This window comes from Ascaphus truei, chromosome 18, assembly GCF_040206685.1.
Source record: "Ascaphus truei isolate aAscTru1 chromosome 18, aAscTru1.hap1, whole genome shotgun sequence".
In the NCBI taxonomy this organism is placed as follows: domain Eukaryota; kingdom Metazoa; phylum Chordata; class Amphibia; order Anura; family Ascaphidae; genus Ascaphus; species Ascaphus truei.
The window spans coordinates 40,296,108-40,323,573 of NC_134500.1; the positions used below are offsets into that span (position 1 = coordinate 40,296,108).

The window sequence follows — 27,466 nt, forward strand, 5'->3', positions numbered from 1 at the left end:
ATGGAACTTTTTCAGGTTGGGCTAAAGTCGTGAGTGGAGTACCTCAGGCATCGTACTGGGATCCCTGCTTTTTAAACTTGTTTATTAATGACCTTGAGGTTGGGATCGAGAGCAAAGTCTCCATCTTTGCTGATGATACTAAATTGTGTAAGGCAGGCCTGCCCAACTCGTAAAGTGAGAAGGGCCGAACTGCTCCAAGGAAAAAAAATTTGGGCCGCACGGGTTAAATCATCATCATCATCATCATCATCATCATCATCATCATCATCATCATCATCATCATCTCTCCTCCAGCACCTCTCCATCATCATCATCCTCATCTCCCCCAGAACCCCTCACTATCAACCTTTATGATACTCCCCATCTATCTCTCATACCCCCATCTCTCCCCCTCACCCACACAATACCACCCTCCACATCAAAAACACAATACCCCCTCCACATCCCCCCAGCCCATTCCATGTCAGCAGCCCACCCAAGTCAGCATCCCATGTCAGCACCCCCCCAATGTCTCTCTTCCCTCAATATAACACTCTATCCCCTCCCCTAAATCACACCCTCTCTCCCTCCTCTCAATGACACTCTCCCCTCCCCTCAATATGACACACTCTCCCCCTCTCCTCAATATGACACTCTCTCCCCCTCCACTCAATATGACACTCTCCCCCTCCCCTCAATATGACACTCTCTCCCCCTCCCCTCAATATGACACTCTCCCCCTCCCCTCAATATGACACTCTCTCCCCCTCCCCTCAATATGACACACTCTCCCCCTCCCCTAAATCACACCATCTCCCCCTCCTCTCAATATGACTCTCTCCTCCTCCCCTCAATATGACACTCTTCCCCTCCCCTCAATATGACACACTCTCCCCCTCCCCTCAATATGACACACTCTCCCCCTCCCCTCAATATGGCACTCTCTCCCCCTCCCTTCAATATGACACTCTCTCTCCCTCCCATCAATAGGACACTCTCTCTCCCTCCCCTCAATATGACACTCTCCCTCCCCTCAATATTACACTCTCTCTCTCTCTCCCTCCCCTCAATATGACACTCTCTCCCTCCCCTCAATATGACACACTCCCCCTCCCCTAAATGACACGCTCTCCCCCTCTCCTCAATATGACACTCTCTCCCCCTTCCCTCAATATGACACACTCTCCCCCTCCCCTCAATATTACACTCTCTCTCTCTCCCTCCCCTCAATATGACACTCTCTCTCCCTCCCCTCAATATGACACTCTCTCCCTCCCCTCAATATGACCCACTCCCCCTCCCCTAAATGACACGCTCTCCCCCTCCCCTCAATATGACACACTCTCCCCCTCCCCTCAATATGACACACTCTCCCCCTCCCCTCAATATGACACTCTCTCTCTACCTCCCCTCAATATGACACTCTCTCTCTCTCCCTCCCCTCAATATGACACTCTCTCCCTCCCCTCAATATGACACTCTCTCTCTCCCCTCAATATGACACTCTCTCTCTCCCTCCCCTAAATATGACACTCTCTCTCTCCCTCCCCTCAATATGACACTCTCTCTCTCCCTCCCCTCAATATGACTCTCTCCCCCTCCCCTCAATATGACACTCTCCCCCTCGCCTCAATATGACACTCTCCCCCTCCCCTCAATATGACACTCTCTCCCCCTCCCCTCAATATGACACACTCTCCCCCTCCCCTAAATCACACCCTCTCCCCCTCCTCTCAATATGACTCTCTCCCCCTCCCCTCAATATGACACTCTCCCTCTCCCCTCAATATGACACACTCTCCCCCTCCCCTCAATATGACACTCTTCCCCTCCCCTCAATATGGCACTCTCTTATGGTGCTTTTGTGGGTCACCTTTTTGGTGTTCCCTTCATTATTATTTTTTGTTTATTAACTCTCTCCCCCTCCCCTCAATATGACACTCTCTCTCCCTCCCCTCAATATGACACCCTCCCTCCCCTCAATATGACACTCTCTCTCTCTCTCCCTCCCCTCAATATGACACTCTCTCTCTCCCTACCCTCAATATGACACTCTCCCTCCCCTCAATATGACACTCTCCCCCTCCCCTAAATGACACGCTCTCCCCCTCCCCTCAATATGACACACTCTCCCCCTCCCCTCAATATAACACTCTCCCTCTCCCCTCAATATAACTCTCTCCCCCTCCCCTCAATATGACACTCTCTCTCCTCAATGACACTTTCTCTCTCCCTCTCTTCAATATGACACTCTCCCACTCCCTTAAATGATACTCTTACCCCCTCTCCTCAATATCACACTCTCTCCCCCCCCTGCAACTCACATCATACCCCCCTGCACCTCACATCACTTCCTCCCCCCTGCACCTCACATGTCAGCAGCCCCCCCCCTCACATGCCAGCAGCCCACCCACCCCTCACATGCCAGCAGCCCACCCCCCCTCACGTCAGCAGCCCACCCCCCCTCACATGTCAGCAGCCCACCCCCCCTCACATGTCAGCAGCCCACCCCCCCTCACATGTCAGCAGCCCACCCCCCCTCACATGTCAGCAGCCCAACCCCTCACATGTCAGCAGCCCACCCCCCTCACATGTCAGCAGCCCACCCCCTCACATGTCAGCAGCCCACCCCCCCTCACATGTCAGCAGCCCACCCCCCCTCACATGTCAGCACCCCCCCTCACATGTCAGCAGCCCACCCCCCACCTCTGCACCAGCCCGTTTTTCACACACCCCCACCTCTGCACCAGCCCGTTTTTCACACACCCCCACCTCTGCACCAGCCCGTTTTTCACACACCCCCACCTCTGCACCAGCCCGTTTTTCACACACCCCCACCTCTGCACCAGCCCGTTTTTCACAAAAACCACCCACCCCCCACCAGCCCGTTTTTCTCTCACACATACACACACACACACACCTCTACCTCTACCTCTTGTTGTGCAGCCCTGGTGTAAGGTAATAGAATCAGAGCAGGACGTAATTTCTCTTCAGAAGGACTTGGAGAGACTGGAAACGACGGTAGGTAATTGGCAGATGAGGTTTAATACAGATAAATGTAAGGTTATGCATTTGGGATTCAAGAATAAAAAGGCAACTTACAAATTAAATAGGGATACATTGGGGGAATCATTGATGGAGAAGGATTTAGGCGTGATTGTAGACATCAGGCTGAGCAATAGTGCCCAAAGTCATGCAGTAGCTGCAAAGACAAATAAGATCTTATCTTGCATTAAACAGGCAATGAATGGAAGGGAAGTAAACATTATTATGTCCCTTTACAAGGCATTAGTAAGACCACAGGGGATGGACGATCTAACTTATGAGGAGAGGCTAGCTAAATTAGATTTATTTACATTGGAAAAGAGGCATCTACAAATATATTCGGGGACATTACAATGAGCTTTTAAAAGAACTATTCATCCCACGGGCAGTAGAAAGGACTCGGGGCCATCCCTTAAGGTTGGAGGAACGGAGATTTCACCAGCAGCAAAGGAAAGGGTTATTTACAGTAAGGGCAGTTAAAATGTGGAATTCATTACCCATGGATACTGTGATGGCAGTTACAATAAAATTGTTCAAAAAAAAAAGGTTGGACATCTTTTTAGAAAGGAAAGGGATACAGGGATATATCAAATAAGTAAACATGGGAAGGGTATTGATCCAGGGATTAATCCGATTGCCAATTATTGGAGTCAGGAAGAAATTTATTTTTTCCCCTTAATGTTTTTTTTTGTTTGCCTTCCTCTGGATCAATAAGTAAGTATAGATATAGGATAAAGTATCTGTTGTCTAAATTTAGCATAGGTTGAACTTGATGGACGTACGTCTTTTTTCAACCTTATCTACTATGTATGTAAGATCAGGAGACCCCCTGCTCCTGTACACTAGTAATACAAATAATATTAAAGTAGCTTCCTTACCTTAGCGGATAGTTTCTAAGGCAATGAAGGGGTTAAGGCACAATAGCAGCTTTATTGAGGGCAGAGGGAGTGATTGAAGTGGGTACTTGGCACTTCATTCACCCCCTCTGCCCAATAAACATTACAATATGTAATAACCAACAATACACAACCCACCCACCCCCTGTACTCCCACATAAAACCATTATTTATTTATTTTAACACATGATTGATCACAGAGGTGTCTCGGGGCCCTCGGGTGGTTCCCATGGGTGTCTGGGGGCCCCACGGATGGTTCCCATGGGTGTCTGTGTCCCCTACAGGGGTCCCCATGGGTGTCTGGGGGTGCTCAGGTGGTCCCTGTGTGTGTCCGGGGGTCCTCAGGTGGTCCCTGTGGGTGTTCGGGGGTTCCTTTGTGGTCCCCGCTGGCCTGCAGTACTAATCCTGTTGTAAAAAAGAAAATATGGCATACATTTCAATCAATATACCTCCCCCCCACCAAATACATACAGTAGAATAATGGAAACAACTTAAGAAATGGCTCAATGCTCAGTAGAATAATGGGCAAAATAACTATTATCCAGATATGGATAGTAGCTCATTTGCTCATTATTAATGCAAACATTAGCCAGGCAGCAGAAATCAAGTAAATATAAAATGTCATACTTACCCTTACCATAATGAAGAGCATCCTCGTCAGCATACTGCTTGGCCATGTCCTCCGTTGCCAGAAATAATAATACAATAAATAATAAAATCTAATGGCCCCTAACCTTTTAATCACCGTAGCGTTAATTAAGGGGTTAGCCCCCGTCCCCTGTTACCCTCCCTGGAGGCCTAACCACACACTCCAGAACCACTATACCCACCTTGTACCCATTGAATGGCATAGTAATACATCATACCCATATAATATGGGCATGATAAGCCACTATAGCACTCAATGGTAACCCTAATCAAAAAGCATGAAGGCCAAAATTCAACAATAATCAAACACAAGCACCTAAAAACCATCATTCAAGAAATAAAAACCCTAGCCAACCAATTAAATAAATAAATACAAGCAGTAACCATCTAAACAATTAATTCATTTCAACCAGTAGCCAACAAATCAATTATTATTAAAACCACTATCCAACACATCACTTAAAAGCAGGAGCCAACACAAGAAATCATTAATTAAAAACGCTATTCAATCGACAAAAAAACAAAAAAAAACAAGCCAGAAAAATTACAAACAATGACATCCACAGAACAAACATACATAGAACAAATAACACTCAATACAAAGCAAGCATTTGCCAAAAAATGCATTTGCAAATACTGTATTGATCTGCACAGATTAATACAGTATCAGTCAATGGGCAATGAAAATCATAAATTAAAAAATATACAATCTAAAAACCTGAAGAAAAAAATACATATACATTTAATATTTTTTCTTACCTTTAGAAACGTTAGCCCTCTGAATCCTTGGGTATCAGGAAGCTCTCTACCGCAACGTCATCAAAGTCAATCCGACGCCATCCACCATGAAGATTCGGTTCAGGTAACAAAATACTTCTTTCTTTTATGTTATATCAGCTTCTTCTTTCTTAATCTGTGATTATTTCTTTTTCTTTTCTTCATCTGTTAATTCAAAACCCAATGGTAAATCCACAATACGATGTTGACTTGTCGGCTTCTTGAGCTCAAATGAGACGTCAATGCCTTACATAGGGTCTCTGACGTCACATTTGCTGGTCAGATGGTATAGCTCCAATCTGATTGGACACTGTATCATGTGCCTGTCTTTTTTTTTTTTTTTTTTAGAATGATGTGTTGTCATCTCTAAGGGAGGTACATCACATCCTTCAAACCACATTGCTGAATCACATAGTATTGCAGCCAATGGGATTGAAAACAATCTCATTGGTTGCTGTACCGTGTGATAAGTTACCTTAGTTCAAAAGGATATGACGTAATGCTTTAAAGTAATTATCTGGATAATAGTTATTTTGCCCATTACTCTACTGTATGTTTGGTGGTGGGGGGGGGGGTGTATTTATTGAAATGTATGCCATATTTATTTTTTTTACAAAAGGATTGGTACTGCAGGCCAGCGGAGACCACCTGAGGACACCTGGACACCATCTGAGGACCCCCATACACCTCCCGGGGACCCAGACACCCGTGGGAACAACCCAAGGAACCCCAGACACCCATGGGAACCACCCGAGGGCCCCCAGACACTCATGGGGACAACCCGAGGGTCCCAAAGACACTCATGGGAAGAACCCGGGACCATTTTGTGGGGCCCCAGGGACCACCTGGAGGCCCATGGACACTCGTGGGGACCACCAAAAGGCCCACAGACACCCGCAGGGACCAGCTGAGGACCCTGGACCCCCCAGAAAACACCTGAGGGTCCACAGACACCAACGGGGATGCCTACGCACCCCTGGACAAATGTGGGGACCACTCAAAAACACCTGCCAGCCTATGATCAATCCTGTGTTAAAATAAATAAATTATGGTTTATATGGGGGTACAGAGTGTGGGTGGGTTGTGTAGGGTTGGTTATTACATATTGTAATGGTTATTGGGGGCAGAGGGGTGAGTGAAAAGCCAAGTACCCCCGTCACTCACCCCCTCTGCCTCCAATAAAGCTGCTGTTGTCCCTTAACCCCTTCATTGCCTTAGTGGTTAGCCACTAAGGTAATGAAGTTGACTGTAAATGCATTTTTATTGCATGGGATTGATGCCGGGGGTCTCCGGAACTGATATTTTGGGTATCAGTTTCAGAATCTCCCGGCATCAATCCAATGCAGGAAAAATACCTTTTTCCCCCCTAAGTCCCGTCTCGCCGCTTATCGGCAGCTTCTCACCACCCTCTTGACAACTTTTCCTGGCGAGACTATTTTGAGAGGAAATCTCAAATCTAGAGTCACAAGTAGCCTTGATAAGCTAATCAGGGCCACTAGAATATCCCGAGTTTGAAAAGCTGGTGATACGTGGCTTATCATCGCGCGTTTGGCAATTCATTTTTTATCGGCAAAAAATGATGTAGAAAATCTTTCTTATCGCCGATTTATCGAGGCTTACTGAATAGCAGTAGGCTTTTTTGGCAATAAGGTGGCAATAAGTGACTTAACGGAGCTTAGAGCAAAGGCCCCATAGTTGTATACTGTACCTGTCACATTTAAAGTGAACTACAGTATGCTGTGAGTGAGTGTGAAAGGGTAACTTCCTCACTGCTAGGCTGGGTAATTAGCTCCTGCGCTCTTTAAAAAGCAGGAACGTACTGTACATACAGCCAGTGCTTCCAGATCCTGCAGCGTCTTGCTGCTCAGGGGGGCACCTTGAGAGACAAATTGAATGCCACAGAGACTATGGGCCTTATTCAGAAAGCCTCGATAAGGCCCTTATCGAGCACTTATCGCCCAAAATGGGTACTCGTATTTAGATAGCCTCGATACGTGCTCGATAACGGCCTGTATCGACGCAAAATTGTATCGCTATCCGAAATTCGCCGACAGAGCAGCGATCAGCTGCTTATCGACCATTTTCGGATGGTTGATAAACTCGCGCGATTCATAGATCCGCGAGTCGCTGTCGCGGCCAATCGCAGCCCATCGCAGCCCTAAAAGGCGATTTTCTCCCCAAATCCAATTCACCACAAATTTTTTGGTCAATTGGTGGGGAGATGCCTCGATGAGCAGTGATGTGTCGGGACTTAGAAAAAATCAGGCCCCTTTCCTGCCTCGGATTGATGCCGGGGGTCTCCGGAGCTGATAGCCATTAATAGCAGCTCCGGACCCCCCCCCCCCCCCCGGCATGCATCCGAGGCAGGAAACATGCATGTACAGCAACTTCATTACCTTAGCGGCTAACCGCTAAGGCAATGAAGGGGTTAAACACCCGTGCCAGGCTTACTGTAAGAAACATACAATACTGTTAATACCGCTAAGGTAATAAAGGGGTTAACCCAACCGCTACCCACCCGCAAGGTCTAAACACCCATCCTTAGGGCTAATACCCCCTTCACCCACCCGTGAGGCCTAAACACCCACCCCTGACTGACTATACCCACCCTATACCCATTGAGTAGTATAGTGGTACATCATACCCATATAATAATAATATGGGCATGATAAACCTCTATAGCACTCAATGGGCACCCTAATCACCGGGACATTTCCTTGCATAGGAGATACCGGCACCTCATAAAGGTGCCTGTATCTCGGGAAGCAGGGGGTCCCCGGACATAAAACCAATGTGGTTCAGCTCCGGAGACCCCCTGCACCTCTACACTATTAAAGAAATGTATATTTAAATAAATAATTTTCGGGCAACATTTCAGCTGTGAGAGGCGGCTCTCTCAGAGCAGCTCTCTCTGCAGCAGAAATGAATCGCCGGTTTAGGCCTTTTCAGAGGCTCGAGGCTCTCGCTGGCAGCAACTCGCCCGTTTTGGGCATTTTCCTATCACTGGTAATCGAGCCTTTCTGAATACCGTGATAGCAACGCCCAAAAAACAGTCATTTTAAATTCCCTGGCGATTGTTTTTATCAACCCTCTCTGAATAAGGCCCTATATGTACCAGAACTTGCAAAGATAGGGCAGAAGGTTTGACCTGGGACCTGCAGGAGGTGAGTCACGGGGAATCAAGCTGCCCAGAAGGATACGCCTGGGGCAACGCTGCCCCGTTACATCTAAAAGTAGACGTTGGATCATGGCCCAGAATTTTTGTATCTGTGGACACATCCACCAGATGTGGACCATGTCCCCTCTCTGGCCACACCCTCTCCAGCATAGGTATGATGTGACATGGAAAATCTGTCACAGTCTACTCGGGGTTAGGTACCAATGGAATAGAATTTTGTAGATAGTTACATAGTAGATGAGGTTGAAAAAAGACATAGGTCCATCAAGTTCAACCTATGCTAAATTTAGACAACAGATACTTTATCCTATATCTATACTTACTTATTGATCCAGAGGAAGGCAAACAAAAAACCCCAATAAGGGGAAAAATTAATTCCTTTCTGACTCCGAGAATTGGCAATCGGATTAATCCCTGGATGAACATCCTTCCCATGTATACTTATTTGGTATATCCCTGTATACCTTTCCCATCTAAAAAGATGTCAAACCTTTTTTTGAACAAATCTATTGTATCTGCCATCACAGTCTCTAGCATTGGCATCTTAAGAGTGATGCATTTAAAGTGATCATTTTAAGTGACAATAATAGTTAGACTATAGTTATATATTTACTTTCTTCATGCAAGACCAATAACCTCAGCTGATATGACATGGATCTAATTGCATTCTCTTCACAGGTATATCCCTGATATGCAAGTCCTGTTTTAAAAGAATTTGTACTATTGATCGCTCTTGATATGTTTGTATATCAAAAGGTGGAATATTTTTTTTTCCCCTCTTTACTGTTTGCTGCTAATTGGCCAACTAGAACAAGCTGATTTATTGGGGTGGGGGAGGGTCATGTGACTGCTTTAGATGTATAAAACAAATATCCCCCTGCATTGGCAGGATAGCATAGGCATCTTAAGAGAAATGCATTTAAAGTGATAATTTTAAGTGACAATAATAGTTAGACTATAGTTTGACTAGAGGTGACTGGGGACTGCATCCTTTCTGCAAACTCTCTTACTCAAGGCAACAAACGGTGAGCTTATATGACCACACTTTGATCCCATGCTTGTTAACCCTGCATATTTTAACCCCACACCCCTTTACAACTTATTTCACTGCAGCCTCTCCCAAAACTGACTGCACAAAAATACCTCCCACACCAACTCAGCCCACTGAAACCCAGAACTGACTCTAGCATTGCAATGCAGAAAAACATTTGACAAGGAACAGGCACACCCCTCCTGTTTAGTCTGCACACACTCACAACAGCTCCATGCAGCACTGCCTACCTCTGGCATAACGAACCTGCTATGTATCTTAACTTTTTTTCTTTCTCCTGGCCTCATGGAGATGTTATTCCCTCTATACACTACAAACTCCTCTATCCTGGCCCACACCCAACATCACCATACACCCTGGACTACTCAAAAGCCTTGCACTATCTACGGAATGTTGGTGGAGAACTCTAAAAACCAGCACACCAACCACTGCTCACTCTAATGGCAAACACCACAAATTTACAACTTGCAAACAACTACCCAAATTTCTACTCATACTATTACTCTCTTTAGCAGGTGATATTGAACCTAACCCAGGTCCTCCCATTTCAAATCTGTCCCATGCCCCTGAGAATTCCACCTTTAAATTCCAAAAAGGCTATCTGTCGCCCATATAAATATCCGGAGCCTGCTGCCCAAACTAGACGAACTAAGGGCATGGTGCCTTATGCATAAACCCAAAGCCATCGTTCTTACAGAAACATGGCTAACCCCTAAAACCCCTGATGCAAATATCGCCATTCGGGGACACTCCATTTTTAGGAGAGATAGGTCAAAGAGAGGAGAAGGGGTGTTATTTTATATTGCAGACACATTACAATTTACACTGTTAAATTGCCCCCCAAGCCCACCCTCTTTTGAAATTCTAGTTGGAAAACTCTGCCTCCCCTTTTCTAAGCCCATCTTGCTCGCTGGCATCTACCGCCCCCCTAAAGCCCCTCTACAATACCTGGCTGATATCACCCAGTTTCTTGGAGAGTGTGCTGCTAGTTCTTGGGGATTTCAACTTCAACTGGCTTGACCCTAAAAACCATAAAATCCAGACACAAATCAAATCGCCTCACCTATCGCAACTCATTTCCCAACCCACACGGACAAACCTGAAATCGTACAATCATTCCTTGCTAGACTGGATTCTCTCCTCAAACCCCAGCAGAATCCAATCCTCTGGCATCCTTCCTGATATTTTCAGTGACCATGCAATAGTGTACTGTGTAAGGAAAATTAAAATGCCCCATTCAAGCCCTAAAGTTCTCACTAAAACATTTAAAAACTTTAATCCACGACAGTTTCTGGATGACCTTACCAACTGCCCATGGCACAGAATCGATTTAATTCCCGACCCTGATTCTGCTCTCGACTATTTCCAATCCGAGTTCTTACAACTCTGCGATACCCATGCTCCACTACGCAAAATAAGGGTACGGGGGGCCCATCCTCCATGGGTTACAACTGACCTTATTGCACTCTACCAGCTCAGGGATACCTTGTGGAAAAGCTACAAAGCAACTGGCACTACCAAGTATCTCAATCACTACAGATGCCTGCGGAACATGTGCACAAGGCAAACAAGGCACGCAAAAGCACAATATTACTCTGACAATTTCCACCAAAATACATCAAACCCAGCTAACTTCTGGAAGGTTATCAACAATATATTCCAGCCTCCTAACCATTAACAACCAAGTAATATCACTAAGGGGGATATTACTCTGATAAACCCCACTGACATTGCAAATGCATTCAATGATTACTTTGTGTGGTGTGATACTACCTTATTAGCGAAACGCAGCCCAAACCACAAACCTGAATCTCATCCTGAGAGTACCCCTATAGCCCGACCCCCTCCCAACACTGCCCACAATTTTCAATTTGGCACAGTATCTGAAGAGGAGATTACACAAGCGCTCCTCAAACTAAAACTAAGCAGCCAAAGCGGACCTGACTTACTACAATCTAGGTTCCCAAGTCTTGGTGCCCCAGCCATTGCCAAACCAATTGCTTCCATAGTCAACTCTATCCTGTCTGCAGGCCATATCCCTAAGACCTGGAAAACTGCCAGAGTTGTCCCAATCTTCAAAAGTGGGGACAAAAACACTGTCTCAAGCTACAGACCAATCTCACTTCTCCCAATTCTATCCAAAGTCATGGAAAAATGTGTCCACTCCCAATTAAGCGATTACTATACCAAGACAAATTTCCCTAGCCAATTCCAATCTGGCTTTCGTCCCAAACACTCCACCGTAACTACCCTGCTAAAAGTTTGCAATGAAATCCATTGTGGAATGGAACGGGGACAACTCACTGGTGCAGTATTCCTAGATTTTGCAAAGGCTTTTGATACAGTTTGAACCCAAGTGATTTGAATTGGCGCTAAAGCTCTCAATAGAAGAAATATAATGAAAAAATAACATATAGGTGTGTAACTCAAAATACAATACTTCTCAACCTTCCAAGGAATATGCAAAGATTCCCTACAAAAGCAGTCTTGGTCCGTGGTGGGAAGGGAGCGATTGAACCAGGAAACACACCGAAAAAAGATAAAAAACAATAATAGTGCAGTATGTCAATACAATCAGGAGTATAAATGGTATCTTGGCTCTGTAGAAATTCCTACTTGCAACAAGTGGAATATAAGTAAGCAGTGTTCTGACTCTGTCAGTGTAGATGAGGTTGCGTTTCCAGCAGAGGGAAAGGATTCAGGATCAGGGAAACTTCAAACAGGGACCATGTCAATATGGTATACTCGAATCCAAACCGGGTAGAGTGTGCATGGAAAATATAAACGGACTAATGGTATAGATCGCAGGAACAATTTTATCACACACAAAAAATAAGTAGGTAATGTACTTACAATAAGTACATATTACATGTACATATCAAGGTATCGTGAGGCAGTAGAGTGCTGGTCCTGGATGGTAAAGTCACTTGTGTCTTCCCTCAAACTCAAGCTTGGTGGGCAGCTGCAGCAGACTGGAGAGGCTCTAAGCGTTTCGCTGTGAGAACAGCTTCCTCAGGAGCAAAAATTTTCTCCTGAGGAAGCTGTTCTCACAGCGAAACGCGTAGAGCCTGTCCAGTCTGCTGCAGCTGCCCACCAAGTATAGACGCCTGAAGCTGCTGCCGTTCCGTTGCTGTCTGTCCCCTCTGCCTCTAGCCGGATGTCGTCACCCGCTCACCGGAAGTGACGTCAGACGCCATCCATCGGCGGCAAGCTTGAATTTGAGGGAAGACACAAGTGACTTTACCATCCAGGACCAGCACTCTACTGTCTCACGATACCTTGATATGTACATGTAATATGTACTTATTGTAAGTACATTACCTACTTATTTTTTGTGTGTGATAAAATTGTTCCTGCGATCTATACCATTAGTCCGTTTATATTTTCCATGCACACTCTACCCGGTTTGGATTAGAGTATACCATATTGACATGGTCCCCGTTTGAAGTTTCCCTGATCCTGAATCCTTTCCCTCTGCTGGAAACGCAACCTCATCTACACTGACAGAGTCAGAACACTGCTTACTTATATTCCACTTGTTGTAAGTAGGAATTTCTACAGAGCCAAGATACCATTTATACTCCTGATTGTATTGACATACTGCACTATTATTGTTTTTTATTTTTTATCTTTTTTCGGTGTGTTTCCTGGTTCAATCGCTCCCTTCCCACCCTGGACCAAGACTGCTTTTGATACAGTTTATCATGCTATCCTGCTTAACAAACTCCAGAGCTCTGGAATAGGGAAGCATGCTTTAAACTGGTTTCAGTCCTGCCTATCAGGAAGATCCCAACATGTGTCCATCTCAGGCTCTAACTCCAACCCACTGGATATCACCTGTGGCGTCCCGCAAGGCTCTGTTCTGGGGCCCCTACTCTTCTCAGTGTTCATTAATGATCTTCCCACAGCTTGTAAGGAAGCCTCAATACACATGTATGCAGACGACACAATCCTATATGCACACAGCCATAGCCTCTCTGACCTTCAACACATACTTCAGTCTGACATTTTGAGACTCGAAAACTGGATTTCCCAAAACAAACTGTTTTTAAACACTGACAAGATTGTAACAATGGTATTTGGGACCAAGACTAAATTATCAAAGCTTCCAGCGACTGAGCTCCTGATTAGAACCAACGCTAACACCACCCTAACCCCTGTCACTAGTTTTAAATACATGGGCTTATGGTTTGACTCCCACTTAACATTCGGAATGCACATTGATACCCTGACAACAATACCTATGCCAAACTAGGGGTACTTTACAGGAACAAATACTCCCTAAGTCTCCTGGTCAGAAAGCGTATCGCACAGCAGATGCTAATGCCAATTATTGACTATGGATACATAGTATATGGCACGGCACCTCAAACCCACCTTAGCAAACTTGACACCCTCTACAATTCAATTTGTCGTTTTGTTCTCCAATGCAACTATAACACACATCACTGTGAAATGCTCAAAGAACTAGATTGGTCATCACTAGAGTCTAGGCGCAAAGTTCACCTTTCCTGTCTTGCCTTTAAATTCTTTATGGGCAAGCTACCCAGCTATCTGAACAAGCTCCTTATCCCTACCACATGCAGCACTTATCACCTGAGATCAGACTCCAAAAGACTGTTCATGGTCCCAAGGCTCAACAAAGTATCCGGCCGTTCCTCCTTCTCTTACCGTGCACCCCAAAACTGGAACAACCTACCAGAGACTCTCACATCCACCACCAGTTTAAGTTCTTTCAAATCTAAGGCTGTCTCACATTTTAATCTGGTCTGTAACTGTTTCATTCGCCCATAATATATATTTTCTTTAAACTGTGCATGCAATGTCTTGTATATAATGTATACCCTGTTCATTTATGTAACTGTATTTGTAACCATGTATTATTTGTCTTAACTCTATGCCCAGGACTTACTTGAAAACGAGAGGTAACTCTCAATGTATTACTTCCTGGTAAAATATTTTATAAATAAATAAATAAATAAATGGGTTATGAATTCCACATTTTAACTGCCCTTTCTGTAAAGAACCCTTTCCTTTGCTGCTGGTGAAATCTCCTTTCCTCCAACCTTAAGGGATGGCCCCGAGTCCTTAGTACTGCCCGTGGGATGAATAGTTCTTTTGAAAGCTCCTTGTTGTCCCTGAATATATTTGTATATAGTTATCATATCCCCTCTTAGACACCTCTTTTCTAATGTAAATAAATCTAATTTAGCTAGCCTCTCCTCATTACTTAGATTGTCCATCCCCTTTATTAATTTTGTGGCTCTTCTCTGCACTCTCTCTAGTTCCATAATGTCTTTTCTTAGGATTGGTGCCCAAAATTGTACTCCATATTCAAGGTGTGGTCTTACTAATGCTTTGTAAAGGGGCATAATTATGTTTACTTCCCTTCCATCCATTGCCCGTTTGATGCAAGATAAGATCTTGTTTGCCTTTGCAGCTACTGCATGACAATGGGCACTATTGATAAGCCTGCTGTCTACAAGCACTCCTAAATCCTTCTCCGTCAAGGATTCCCCCAATATATCTCCATTTAATTTGTAAGTCGCCTTTTTATTCTTGCATCCCAAATGCATAACCGTACATTTATCTGTATTAAACCTCATCTGTCATTTACCTGTCCACGTTTCCAGTCTCTCCAAGTCCTTCTGAAGAGAAATTACATCCTGCTCTGATTCTATTACCTTACACAATTTAGTATCATCAGCAAAGATGGAGACTTTGCTCTCGATCCCAACCTCAAGGTCATTAATAAACAAGTTAAAAAGCAGGGGTCCCAGTACCGATCCCTGAGGTACTCCACTCACGACTTTAGCCCAACTTGAAAAAGTTCATTTTATGACAACCCTCTGTTGTCTGTCCTTTAACCAGTTTTCAATCCAGGTGCATATATTATTACTGAGTCCAATTTTCTTTATTTTGTACACCAACCTCTTGTGTGAAACCGTATCAAAAGCCTTTGCAAAATCTAAGTAGACCACATCAACTGCATTACCCTGGTCTAAATTCCTACTTATCTCCTCAAAGAAACAAATAAGGTTAGTTTGGCAAGATCTATCCTTCATAAATCCATGCTGACTATTACTAATAATTTTGTTTTCCATTAGGTATTCCTGAATATTATCCCGTATTAAACCTTCAAGTAGTTTCCCCACTATTGAAGTCAGGCTTACAGGTCTGTAATTCCACGCTTGTGATCTAGCTCCCTTTTTAAATATAGGCACCACATCTGCTTTACGCCAATCTTGTGGTACTGAGCCTGTGGAAATGGAGTCCTTGAATATGAAATATAATGGTTTGGCTATTACTGAGCTTAACTCCTTGAGAACTCTTGGATGTATGCCATCGGGGCCAGGTGCCTTATTTACTTTTTTCAAGTCGCTTATGAACTTCTTCCTCAGTTAACCAATTGTTCATTAATATGGAGGTTGCTGCTTCCTCCTGCGGCACTACTATTGAACTTGATTCTTCCCTGGTAAACACAGAGGCAAAGAATTTGTTTAATACCTCAGCTTTTTCCTTATCTCCAATAATCTGCCTACCCTTCTCACACTGAAAGGGTCCTATATTTTCTTTTCTCATTTTTTTGTTATTAAGGTACTTAAAGAACTTCTTAGGGTTGACCTTACTTTCTATTGCAATCCTTTTTTCATTATCCATTTTTGCTAATTTGATTGCCCTTTTGCAATTTTTTGTTACATTCCTTATAATTTTGATACGATGTCTCCGTCCCTTCTGACTTAAAGAATCTAAATGCCTTCCTCTTCTTGTCCATTTCCTCCCCTACCTGTTTATTTAGCCACATTGGTTTTGACTTATTTCTTTTATACTTATTACCCAGGGGTATACACTGATAAGTGTGCTTTTCAAACAATGTTTTAAAGACTGCCAATTTATCTTCTACATTTTTCCCTGCAAAAACATCATCCCATTGTATTACTACTAGATTAGACCTCAGTTTATTAAAATCTGCATTTCTAAAGTTTAAGGTTTTTGTTGAACCCAAGAAATCTCTTTTTTGATAATTTATTTCAAAAGACCATGTTATGATCACTGTTACCCAAATGTTCCAGGACTTGAATATTTGATATTACTTCTACATTGTTTGATATGACCAAATCCAGTATTTCCCCTCTCCTGGTTGGTTCCTCAATAATTTGGCTCATATAATTGTCTTTAAGCACCCCCAAAAACCTGTTCCCTTTTGTTGTAATGCTAATCTCATTGCCCCGGTCTATGTCTGTATAATTAAAATCCCCCATTATGCAAACATGACCAAGTTTTGATGCTTTCTTAATTTGCAAAAGTATTTTAGCTTCCTCAATCTCACAGATATTTGGTGGTTTATAGCATATTCCCACAACATTTTCTTTATACTTTTACCTCCACTGCTAATTTATATCCACAAAGTCTCTACATTTTCATCATTCCCTTCATAAACATCATCCCTTGTAATAGGTTTTAGATCCGGTTTAACATATACACATACTCCACCTCCCCTTCTATTTGTTCGATCCTTCCGAAAAAGGGAATAACCCTCTAAATTAACTAAATCATGAGTTTCATCCCACCATGTTTCAGTAATGCCTATGATATCATACTGCTCCCTTGCAGCTATTAATTCAAGCTCCCCCATTTTATCTGTCAGGCTTCTTGCATGGCCGAGTTGTCCCAATGTATAGTAGGTGACAATAGGGGAGCAAATCACCGGAGGGTGAGCTTGAGTGCTACAGTTGGGTTCTTTCTCTCTCAGTTATATACACAATGTATAGTATCAAGCTCCTTTAAAATGCCATCAAGGGCAGTGTCATATGTTAGAAATTTGGTCTAGATTTATTTGCTCTCAGATTTAAATCTTATCAGACAAATGGGAGTTTGTTTCTTCTGATAGGGGTGAAATTACTGTCCCACACACAATTTTAAAAACTTCAATATGTGTACCGCATGACTGCCTCCCTGATTACATATACTGCACTATGTAAATCCTCAGGAAATAATTAGTTACTGCATTAGTTACTGTATATGGCCAAAAAAAGAGTTTGCGACAAACATGTTTAATGTACACCATTCGAGGACCAAAGTTTGATTTCATACTAAAGATTTTTGCGTCCGTCTATAAATCCTCATGTATTTCCTGGTAAAATATCTTAAAATAAATAAAATATACCTTAGTAAGAAGTTCATCTATTTTGGCAGCAAGTTTACCAATACCATATAATATGTTAGGTGTTATAACAATTTTTGCAGCTGGTGTTCCCGGAACGTATGTCAGTAGTCTCACCATGTGTTTCTTCATTAGAGATCCATGACCTAATGTATAGATAAAAAAATACAAATTTTGTGAACATTTTTGGTCTGGAATGCCTGTAATACAACATATTATCATGATATCAGCAGTCAGCTCCTTGCGACCTTGGGCAAATTACTTTATCTCCCTGTACCTGAGGCACCAAAAAAAATCCCCATAGATTGTAAGCTATACGGGACAGGGACTGTGTCTGCAAAATGTCTCTGTATATCTTGTATATAACAAGAATATAGATTTATTATTTATTAGTAAAGAGCCCAAATATTCCGCAGTGGAGGTACAGAGAGTTGATAAATTACATAGTTACATAGTAGATGAGGTTGAAAAAAGACGTACGTCCATCAAGTTCAACCTATGCTAAATTTAGACAACAGATACTTTATCCTATATCTATACTTATTGATCCAGAGGAAGGCAAACAAAAAAACCCATTAAGGGGAAAAATTAATTCCTTCCTGACTCCAAGAATTGGCAATCGGATTAATCCCTGGATCAACATCCTTCCCATGTATACTTATTTGGTATATCCCTGTATACCTTTCCCATCTAAAAAGATGTCCAACCTTTTTTTGAACAAATCTATTGTATCTGCCATCACAGTCTCCATGGGTAATGAATTCCACATTTTAACTGCCCTTACTGTAAAGAACCCTTTCCTTTGATGCTGGTGAAATTTCCTTTCCTCCAACCTTAAGGGATGGCCCCGAGTCCTTTCTACTGCCCGTGGGATGAATAGTTCTTTTGAAAGCTCCTTGTATTGTCCCTGAATATATTTGTATATAGTTATCATATCCCCTCTTAGACGCCTCTTTTCTAATGTAAATAAATCTAATTTAGCTAGCCTCTCCTCATAAGTTAGAATGTCCATCCCCTTTATTAATTTTGTGACCCTTCTCTGCACTCGCTCTAGTTCCATAATGTCTTTTCTTAGGATTGGTGCCCAAAATTGTACTCCATATTCAAGGTGTGGTCTTACTAATGCTTTGTAAAGGGGCATAATTATGTTTACTTCCCTTCCATCCATTGCCCGTTTGATACAAGATAAGATCTTGTTTGCCTTTGCAGCTACTGCATGACATTGGGTACTATTGCTAAGCCTGCTGTCTACAAGCACTCCTAAATCCTTCTCCATCAAGGATTCCCCCAATATATCTCCATTTAATTTGTAAGTCGCCTTTTTATTCTTGCATCCCAAATGCATAACCATACATTTATCTGTATTAAACCTCATCTGCCATTTACCTGCCCACGTTTCCAGTCTCTCCAAGTCCTTCTGAAGAGAAATTACATCCTGCTCTTATTCTATTACCTTACACAATTTAGTATCATCAGCAAAGATGGAGACTTTGCTCGCGATCCCAACCTCAAGGTCATTAATAAACAAGTTAAAAAGCAGGGGTCCCAGTACCGATCCCTGAGGTACTCCACTCACGACTTTAGCCCAACCTGAAAAAGTTCCATTTATGACAACCCTCTGTGGTCTGTCCTTTAACCAGTTTTCAATCCAGGTGCATATATTATTACTGAGTCCAATTTTCTATATTTTGTACACCAACCTCTTGTGTGAAACCGTATCAAAAGCCTTTGCAAAATCTAAGTAGACCACATCAACTGCATTACCCTTGTCTAAATTCCTACTTACCTCCTCAAAGAAACAAATAAGGTTTGTTTGGCAAGATCTATCCTTCATAAATCCATGTTGACTATTACTAATAATTTTGTTATCCATTAGGTATTCCTGAATATTATCCCGTATTAATTAATTAATTTATTTATAAAATATTTTACCAGGAAGTAATACATTGAGAGTTACCTCTCGTTTTCAAGTATGTCCTGGGCATAAACCTTCAAGTAGTTTCCCTACTATTGAAGTCAGGCTTATAGGTCTGTAATTTCCCGGTTGTGATCTATCTCCCTTTTAGAGCCACCAAATTAATAAAGGGGATGGACAATCTAAGTGATGAGAGGCTAGCTAAATTAGATTTATTTACATTAGAAAAGAGGCGTCTAAGAGTGAATATGATAACTATATACAAATATATTCGGGGATAATAAAAGGACCTTTCAAAAGAACTATTCATCTCACGGGCAGTACAAACGACTCGGGGCCATCCCTATATTTTGGGGGAAAGGAGATTTCAGCAGCAACAAAGGAAAGGGTTCTTTACAGTAAGGGCAGTTAAAATGTGGAATTCATTACCCATGGAGACTGTGATGGCAGATACAATAGATTCGTTTAAAAAAAGGTTTAACAGCTTTTTAGAAAGGAAAAGTATACAGGGATATACCAAATAAGTATACATGGGAAGGCTGTTGATCAATTGCCAATTCTTGGAGTCAGGAAGGAATTTTTTTCCCCCTTATGAGATATCATTGGATGATATGATTTTTTGTTTGCCTTCCTCTGGATCAATAAGTAAGTATAAATATAGGATAAAGTATCTGTTGTCTAAATTTAGCATAGGTTGAACTTGATGGACATACGTCTTTTTTCAACCTCATCTACTATCAAACTATGTAAAGTATTTTTATGTTTTCCCTTTCTGGGCATGCCAGAGGGCAGGGATTGCTAGGAGATGTGTTTCAAGGGTTTTTTTTGCAGTGGAATTGTTGTCAGAATGTGCCGAGGTAGTTGGGGTCCGGAGTGGTCGGTTCCCCTATAAATGTACCAGGGAATCATGCCTGATTCTCGGATACATGTAGGCACATTGTCCTGGCAACTTCTACCCTTGAATATGTAACTGCGACTCACCACTAGGGTACCCTGCTTCAGCACAGCCAAGAAATGTGAATGGGACACAGGGATGAACAAGTGCCCCTGTGGCTGAGGGGATTCCTAGGTTAAGGGGGGGTAGCCCTGCTAGTGCCCAGGTGACCCAGAACCTATATTGGGTTTGTGGGTGCCCCAACCGTAAGCAAGTGTGGGGAATAAGGCAAGTAGAAATAAACTACAACACTTTTACTATTCTGTCCCCCATACCCAGAGACTTAGGAGTGTATTAAAACCATTCTTTATTAAGGTACTGTAATGTATTTGGGACTTTTGGAACCATGTCCAAACAGGCTGCCTAGGCTAACACACAGGCCCCAGTAAGTCTGCTGGACATCAGAGTTCAAAGCAGTCAGAGGATGCCAGAGGTGTGATGAGTAATTGGGAAGCGGGAAGGACTGAATTTCCCAGGTCCGGGGAACAATCGCAGTCGTCCGGGCTGCCATTTGCTCTGCCAGACCTGGTGGAGCCTATCCAAGTGGTGCAAAATTCATACAAAAACCATATGGGATACCTGGCGCTTAATAAAGTAGAAAGTGTCCATACAGTGCAGTCCTTTAAATGTCCAAATGATGTTCCCAACCAAAATGACGATTGCAGTTGAATTCGTTAGTCCCCCCTAATTAAAAAAGTGGCATCCCCACGTCATGAAACGCGTTAGGGGGGAGGAGTTCTAGAGGCACCGTCTGCAGAGGAGGTTCCCAGTTGTTTGAACGGCGCTCAGGTAGTGATTACTCTCCACTCTCCAATCCTGACCTTGGCAAAGTACCTCAATGATCCGCTACTCTCCAATCCAGACCTGGCAAGTATAAATGACTACTCTACCTTCTATACTACTGACCCGGTTTGCAAGACCAATCTATACTCTAGGCGCGCCCTCACGGTTTTGGGTTGTCGTTTATACAATTCCCTACCTCAGCCTCGCGGTCGCGTCTGGTTTGTGGTGAGCTACGAGTCACAGTATTCTCAGCCACACAAACTTTGACCCCGCTGAGGTAGGAAGAGTCCTGAGCACGCATGCCCATGTCCTGTCTAGCATTGAGGAAAAATTAGTGGCTAATGACCAACATATGCGCACCCTCCAGGAGAACTTCAGATCCCCCACTCTCTCTATACATGAGTCTTGGCCTGTTCCTAATCCTGTCACTCCTGGTGTAGTGTCTCCTGTCATGTCTGCCTCATATCCGCTTCACGAACCCCAGCTACCGACACCCAACCGCTATGGAGGGGATCCCCACGAATGCCGGGGTTTAGTCACAGCACTGGGCTGTGGGATAACCTTGCTACCATAGCCCAGGTTTTTTTTTTTTAACTATCTTTTTATTGGTTTTTGCATGTATAACATACAGTCATAACATAATTGCCATAACAGGGTAGACAAATTCGATTCTGGACATACAACATTTAACAGACAAAGGGATGGGAAGACAACAAGACATGAACTAGAGGGGGTGGGGGGAGAGAAGGGGACGCTGAGACTCCTCTTATTCCTGTCGAGCTGATAACCGCAGTTCACGCTTTTATTTTTCTTTATAGCCATGGGTGCTGATGTACCTACTTTTTACCAAATCTATGTGGGTGGGCCACCTATTAAAGCCAAATGGTGGCATTGCTCACCCCTTCGATATCTGTCTGAGCTAGACAAGGCAGCCAGATATTTTGGAAATTTGGGCCAGTGTCATTAACCAAACTCGTTAACTTTTCCATCTGGCAATCAAACCAAATTCTGTTTCTGATTTTTTCTATTGATGGAATTGCATTCTGGTTCCATAATGCTGCGGTCTCGCACCTCATAGCCATTGCAAAATGTGCTATTAATTTGTTCCCCGTTCTTGATACTTCGTCTGTGGGTTTTCTTAATAGGAACAGCCACGGGTCTAGCTGAATTTGGAGGCTCAATATCCTCTGTAGCCAATCGCGAATCTGACTCCAGACAGGTACAATTTTCGGGCAGGACCACAGCATGTGCACCAGATCTCCCTGTTCCCAGCACTGCCTCAGACAGAGTAGGGAAGAGCCTGAGACAAATTTAGCCAGTCTAACTGGAGTGAGGTACCACCTCATCAAAACTTTATATGAGTTCTCCTTCAATGTCGGAACTACTGGCCGCAGCCTTGAATATTTCTGTCCAGTCCTCGTCTTTTAGTGGTCCCTGTAAATCTGTCTCCCACTGACTCATGAATCTGGGTTTGTTTATACCGTCTTTGTCAGCACCAACCACATCTCTGTACAGAGTAGAGATCAGTCCCCGTGTGTCGGTGCCCCGCACGCAGAGCCTTTCAAAATTTGTAAACGGTGATCTCACCAAGTGTTTGTTGTAAAATGCTCGGACCTGGAGGTACCTAATAAATTCTGTGTTAGGGATGTCCTTTTCCGACTTTAATTGGTCAAATGATTTGATAGTATTTCTCCCCTCCAGGTCTTTCAATCTTCTAAACCCTAATTGTCGCCAAAGCGTGAAATTCTTACCCTCTAGCCCCGGAGCAAAATCTGGGTTGCCGTACAAAGGGGCCATTAAAGTGTGTTTTGAGGTCAATGAGCGATTACTTTTGGCCGCCTCCCAGACCGATACTGAGTTGAGCACGGAGGTCAGTGGCTCTTTTATGTCCTTTAATCTTTTTATTGGGTACCAAATTAGATCCCTGAGCTCCAGGGGGCACACAACTCTCTCTCAAGTGCCACCCACCTTTGCAGCTCTGGGTCTCCATGTCATTGTGTAATTTGGCACAGTTGCGCCGCCTTATAATAGGACAACAAGCATGGCACTGCCAGTCCTCCAGCTTCCCTAGGTCTTTGCATAATTTTTGCTTTTATCCGTGGTTGTTTGTCCCTCCAGATAAATTTTGTTATTGAATTTTGTAACTCCTTAATCTCAGATCGCACCACGGGTATCGTAAGAGTCTGGAACAGATATAGGGACTTATGCAGAGAGGTACGATAAGGTATAATTAGGTAGGTTTGCGCCAAAACTGTCCGCTTTCAAACAGATAGTGGCGAGAACTTGGCGGGACAATTTAAATTCGGCAAACGTGTTGCGAGAAGCGTGATCTCGCCAATGCGAAAACACGCAGGATTCCAGTAGCTGTAGCAGAGGACAGGAAGAACTGCCTATAGCTTTTGTCTAAAAAACCCGGGCTACTACACGTGCTAAAAGGTGTCTCTTGGAGGAAGAGAACATCCGCGCCTCTCTGTCTGAATTCAGAGAAGGCAATTTTACACTTTTTCGGGCTATTAAACCCTTTGACATTTTGGGATATGAACGTTACAGCCATAATTTTGTGTTGTGTGGATCGCCGTGTAAAAAGTAGAACCAGTTCCTACCCAGACTTTGTAGCACATAGTTGTACTTGCATCAGCTTTGTCGACTTCTTCTGGTCTCTGCTCCTTCTCTAAGGGAATCTGGGGTAGGGAGGGAAGGAAACAAAAGGGAAAGACAAGGAAAACAAACAACATTGACACATACACATGGAACCGTAGTGGTCCCCAAGGACCTTAGGTTCAATGCCCGGAGGTAACTCCTCCTTCCTGGACCCTCCTCCCTCCCAGTCCAGACCCATGGTACCGCTCGCCGACCATGGATTCACTGTCCCAGTGGCGCATGCCTACGGGTAGGATTGGTGGCAGTCCTTTGCCCACCCGCCGGCAGCTACTGTCATTTTTCAACAAAACTTCTCTAAAACTCTAAGATATCTAACTCTACCTTATCACTAGTGTAACTGAACTATCTTTAATGTCATGCAAAGCTAACTCACTTGAACTTAAACAACTAATTCGGAGCCTGTTATTCCTCTCCCTAGCGTGTGCTACCTAATTCCCTCCCCTCTCCCCCCTGGCCCCTGCTTCACCCTCCTTGACCATGTCTTTTATCCTCTCCCCTCACCCTCTTGCTAACTGTCGTTGGGTGTGTAGCTCACTCTCTTGGGCTACCCTCCTCACTCCCATCATCCACTCTAGAACCTCTAAGTGGGCCACGCACTTCTCCCCTTACTCTGATCACGGGGTCTGTACTTCAACCTTTGTTCCCCCCTCCCCCCTCCTCCTTCCCCTCCTCTCTCTCGTCCACTCTCCCCTCATCTTCCCTCCCTGGCAGCGGAGTTCGCGCACCTCCACCGGGTAGTACATGACCACTTCCGGTGAACTGCCATCGCTTCACCCGCATCATCCGGATCTCTCCGAAGCTCTGCGAGATCCCGCCTCCTGATGTGGGCTAAGTCAGAGGCCGTCCACAGGCAACGATGGGTGTAGCTGAGGGCGGGCTCGGCGGGCGTTACAGTTCTTCGCGCCGAAACTGCCTCCGCCATGGTTTCTACAGCGCTTTTCCCACTTCTTCCCTGGGTGAGAGTCTCGCAGCCATTTTGGGGATTTTTGCAAGTTGTTGGCTCCCTGTGCTGGGTTTCATTTCCACCCCGATTAGAGCATCGGATCGTCTGGCAGGGGGTATGTCGGCAGACATAGCATCACAGGAAAGGCAATTTCTCCAACTTTAATACAGCCATTAACCTATAACTTCAGGTAAAGATCCAGTGCGGCTGTCCCTTTAAGATTTAATTGGCACTCAACCCCGCCTTCTCCTTCCTCTTTTCGGCTGGCGTGGTCACAGTCTCCCAGTCTGCTGATCTTGGAGGATGTGTCTCTGGACTCCCCGGGTAAGTAACCTTGTCTGTGATTCCCAGTTTTTTTTAGGAATGCTGCCCCCTCTGGAAGGTGTTTAAGAACGTGAGACCGGCCATTTTTCACAACCACGAGGGCGAATGGATAGGCCTATCTGTATTGGATGTCCTTGTCCCGCAGTAGCTATGTAATAGGCTGCAGAGTTCTCCTTCTGGCCAGGGTTATTGGGGAGATGTCCTGGAATATAGCCATATGTATTCCCTCATATAGTGCAGTTGGGGTCACCCGTATTATCTTACATATCTCCTCCTTGGTCTTATAATGGTGGAGACGGAAGATCACATCTCTTGGGGGGTTGTTGGGCAGCGGCCGAGACCTCAGGGCCCAATGGCAGATGTCCATGAGCAATTCAGCTTCTGACTTGCCCGGCATTATGGAGTTCATCCACCGGCTTATCAGATCCTCAGGGTCCAGGATCTCTTCAGGGATCCCCCTTATGCAAAACAAAACACAAAACAGCGCACAACGCTCATGGTGAAGTAAGAATGAACAATTTATATTAAAAAGTAATTCAAGGTTCTGCGCACATCAGATAAAGGTAAAACAAGCAAGTAACTGTAACTATGACAGTTGTTACCACTAAGGTATCAAGGCACAGGAGACGGCTGCAACGGATCACCCAATATCAGGAGTCTGCAGTCATATCAGGCTGTGCTCTCATCTTCCAGGTGGGAGGAGCACTCAATTCTTGGGATAATAAACAGGGAAAAAAATGGAAGCGATAATAGTGCAGACCAGATACAATAGGTGCAAACAATATCTCTCAAAAGATCACACTCACAATATATGGGTGAATGACAGACGTGTCAGAGACCCTTCTCTCTCTGACTGGAGCCCTGGTATAAAGGATGCCTTCTGATGTTACAAGTGTCAGATCAGTACATCTGATGGGCTAAGGACATCCGTGCATTGGAGTGTACCTCCCGAGGATGTAAAAAAGAGAGAGCACACAATGGTGTAGTGCATAAGGGTATATTATGGCATAAATACACACAGGTATTACACTCACATTTGCACAGTAGTTACAATCATTGGAGAGAGCCATAGGTGACTCGTGGGGGGATGCCGCTCATACAGTCACTTGGTGATCCTTCCGCATACGTCACGTCCGGTGACGTCACTTCCTGTGACGTAGCGGTCAGGACGGAAGATTCTGTCTCCCGCTGTAGTCTCTCTGGTCCGTTTGCCAGCACCTCCTTACGTCAGCTCATCAATCGGCTCCCAAGACAGTGTCCTCCACAATTGTTTAGGATAGATTCTACGCGTTTCGTAGCTGCTTGCCACTTTGTCAGGAATCATGGATGTTAACCCCAGTGGTCTCTCATATATATAGTGTAGACAATTGAACTATTGGCTACTCTAATGAGCACAATATTGCTTACATACAGTAATGCAGATGGATGTGATATACATAATATAATAAGTGTATAAATATATAACATATAAAAATAGACATACAAATATTACTAAAAACCCTAATCTACATATGAAATTTATTAAATATATAATATATTATTAAAAAATTACGCAAAGATGCAAAAGTTTCAAGGATATCTAAGAGGAGGTTAATAAAAAGAACAATCATTAATGAAATATTAAATATACATAAAAAATATAGTATATATAAATGAAAAAAAATTGTAATTTTTTTTCCATATAGATGAAAACAGAAGGTAAGAACAACAGATAAAAACAGAACATCTTCATATTAAAAATGCACCAATGTCTATGTCCAAATTTAGACCTTTTGGATGGAGGGTTTGCATCTTGTGGATCCAAAAGGTCTCTCTTTTTGCTAAATTATTCAGTCTGTTCCCACCTCTCCAATGTACGGGAACATGTTCTATACCTTTAAAAATTAGAGTTTTAGGATCCGAATTATGGTACATACTAAAATGTTTAGAGACATTGTGCGTTAAAACATTTTTTTAAATATTTAGCAGATGTTCTAAAATTCGTACTTTCAGAGCTCTTGAGGTCCGTCCTATGTATTGGAGGCCACAAGGGCACTCCAAAACATAGATCACGTATTCCGTTTTGCAATTGATATAATTTTCTATTTTGAATACTTCTCCGGTGACATTTGATTTAAAACTGATTTTATCTTTATCTTTATGGGTACATGCCTTGCATGTATAGCAAC

General features: G+C 43.6%; 1 protein-coding gene across 2 annotated transcripts in view; it reads right to left on the reverse strand.

The window, feature by feature from the left end:
- Positions 1-27,466, reverse strand: part of HYKK (hydroxylysine kinase) — a 119,246-nt gene that overhangs the window by 45,629 nt on the left and 46,151 nt on the right. Inside the window, exon 3 of one of the 2 annotated variants that reach the window (XM_075576141.1) lies at positions 17,856-17,884. In XM_075576141.1, coding sequence (XP_075432256.1) covers positions 17,856-17,884 — 29 coding nt within the window. Of the gene's footprint in view, positions 1-17,741; positions 17,885-27,466 lie in introns of both variants that reach the window. The other variant, XM_075576140.1, reaches the window with a different exon arrangement.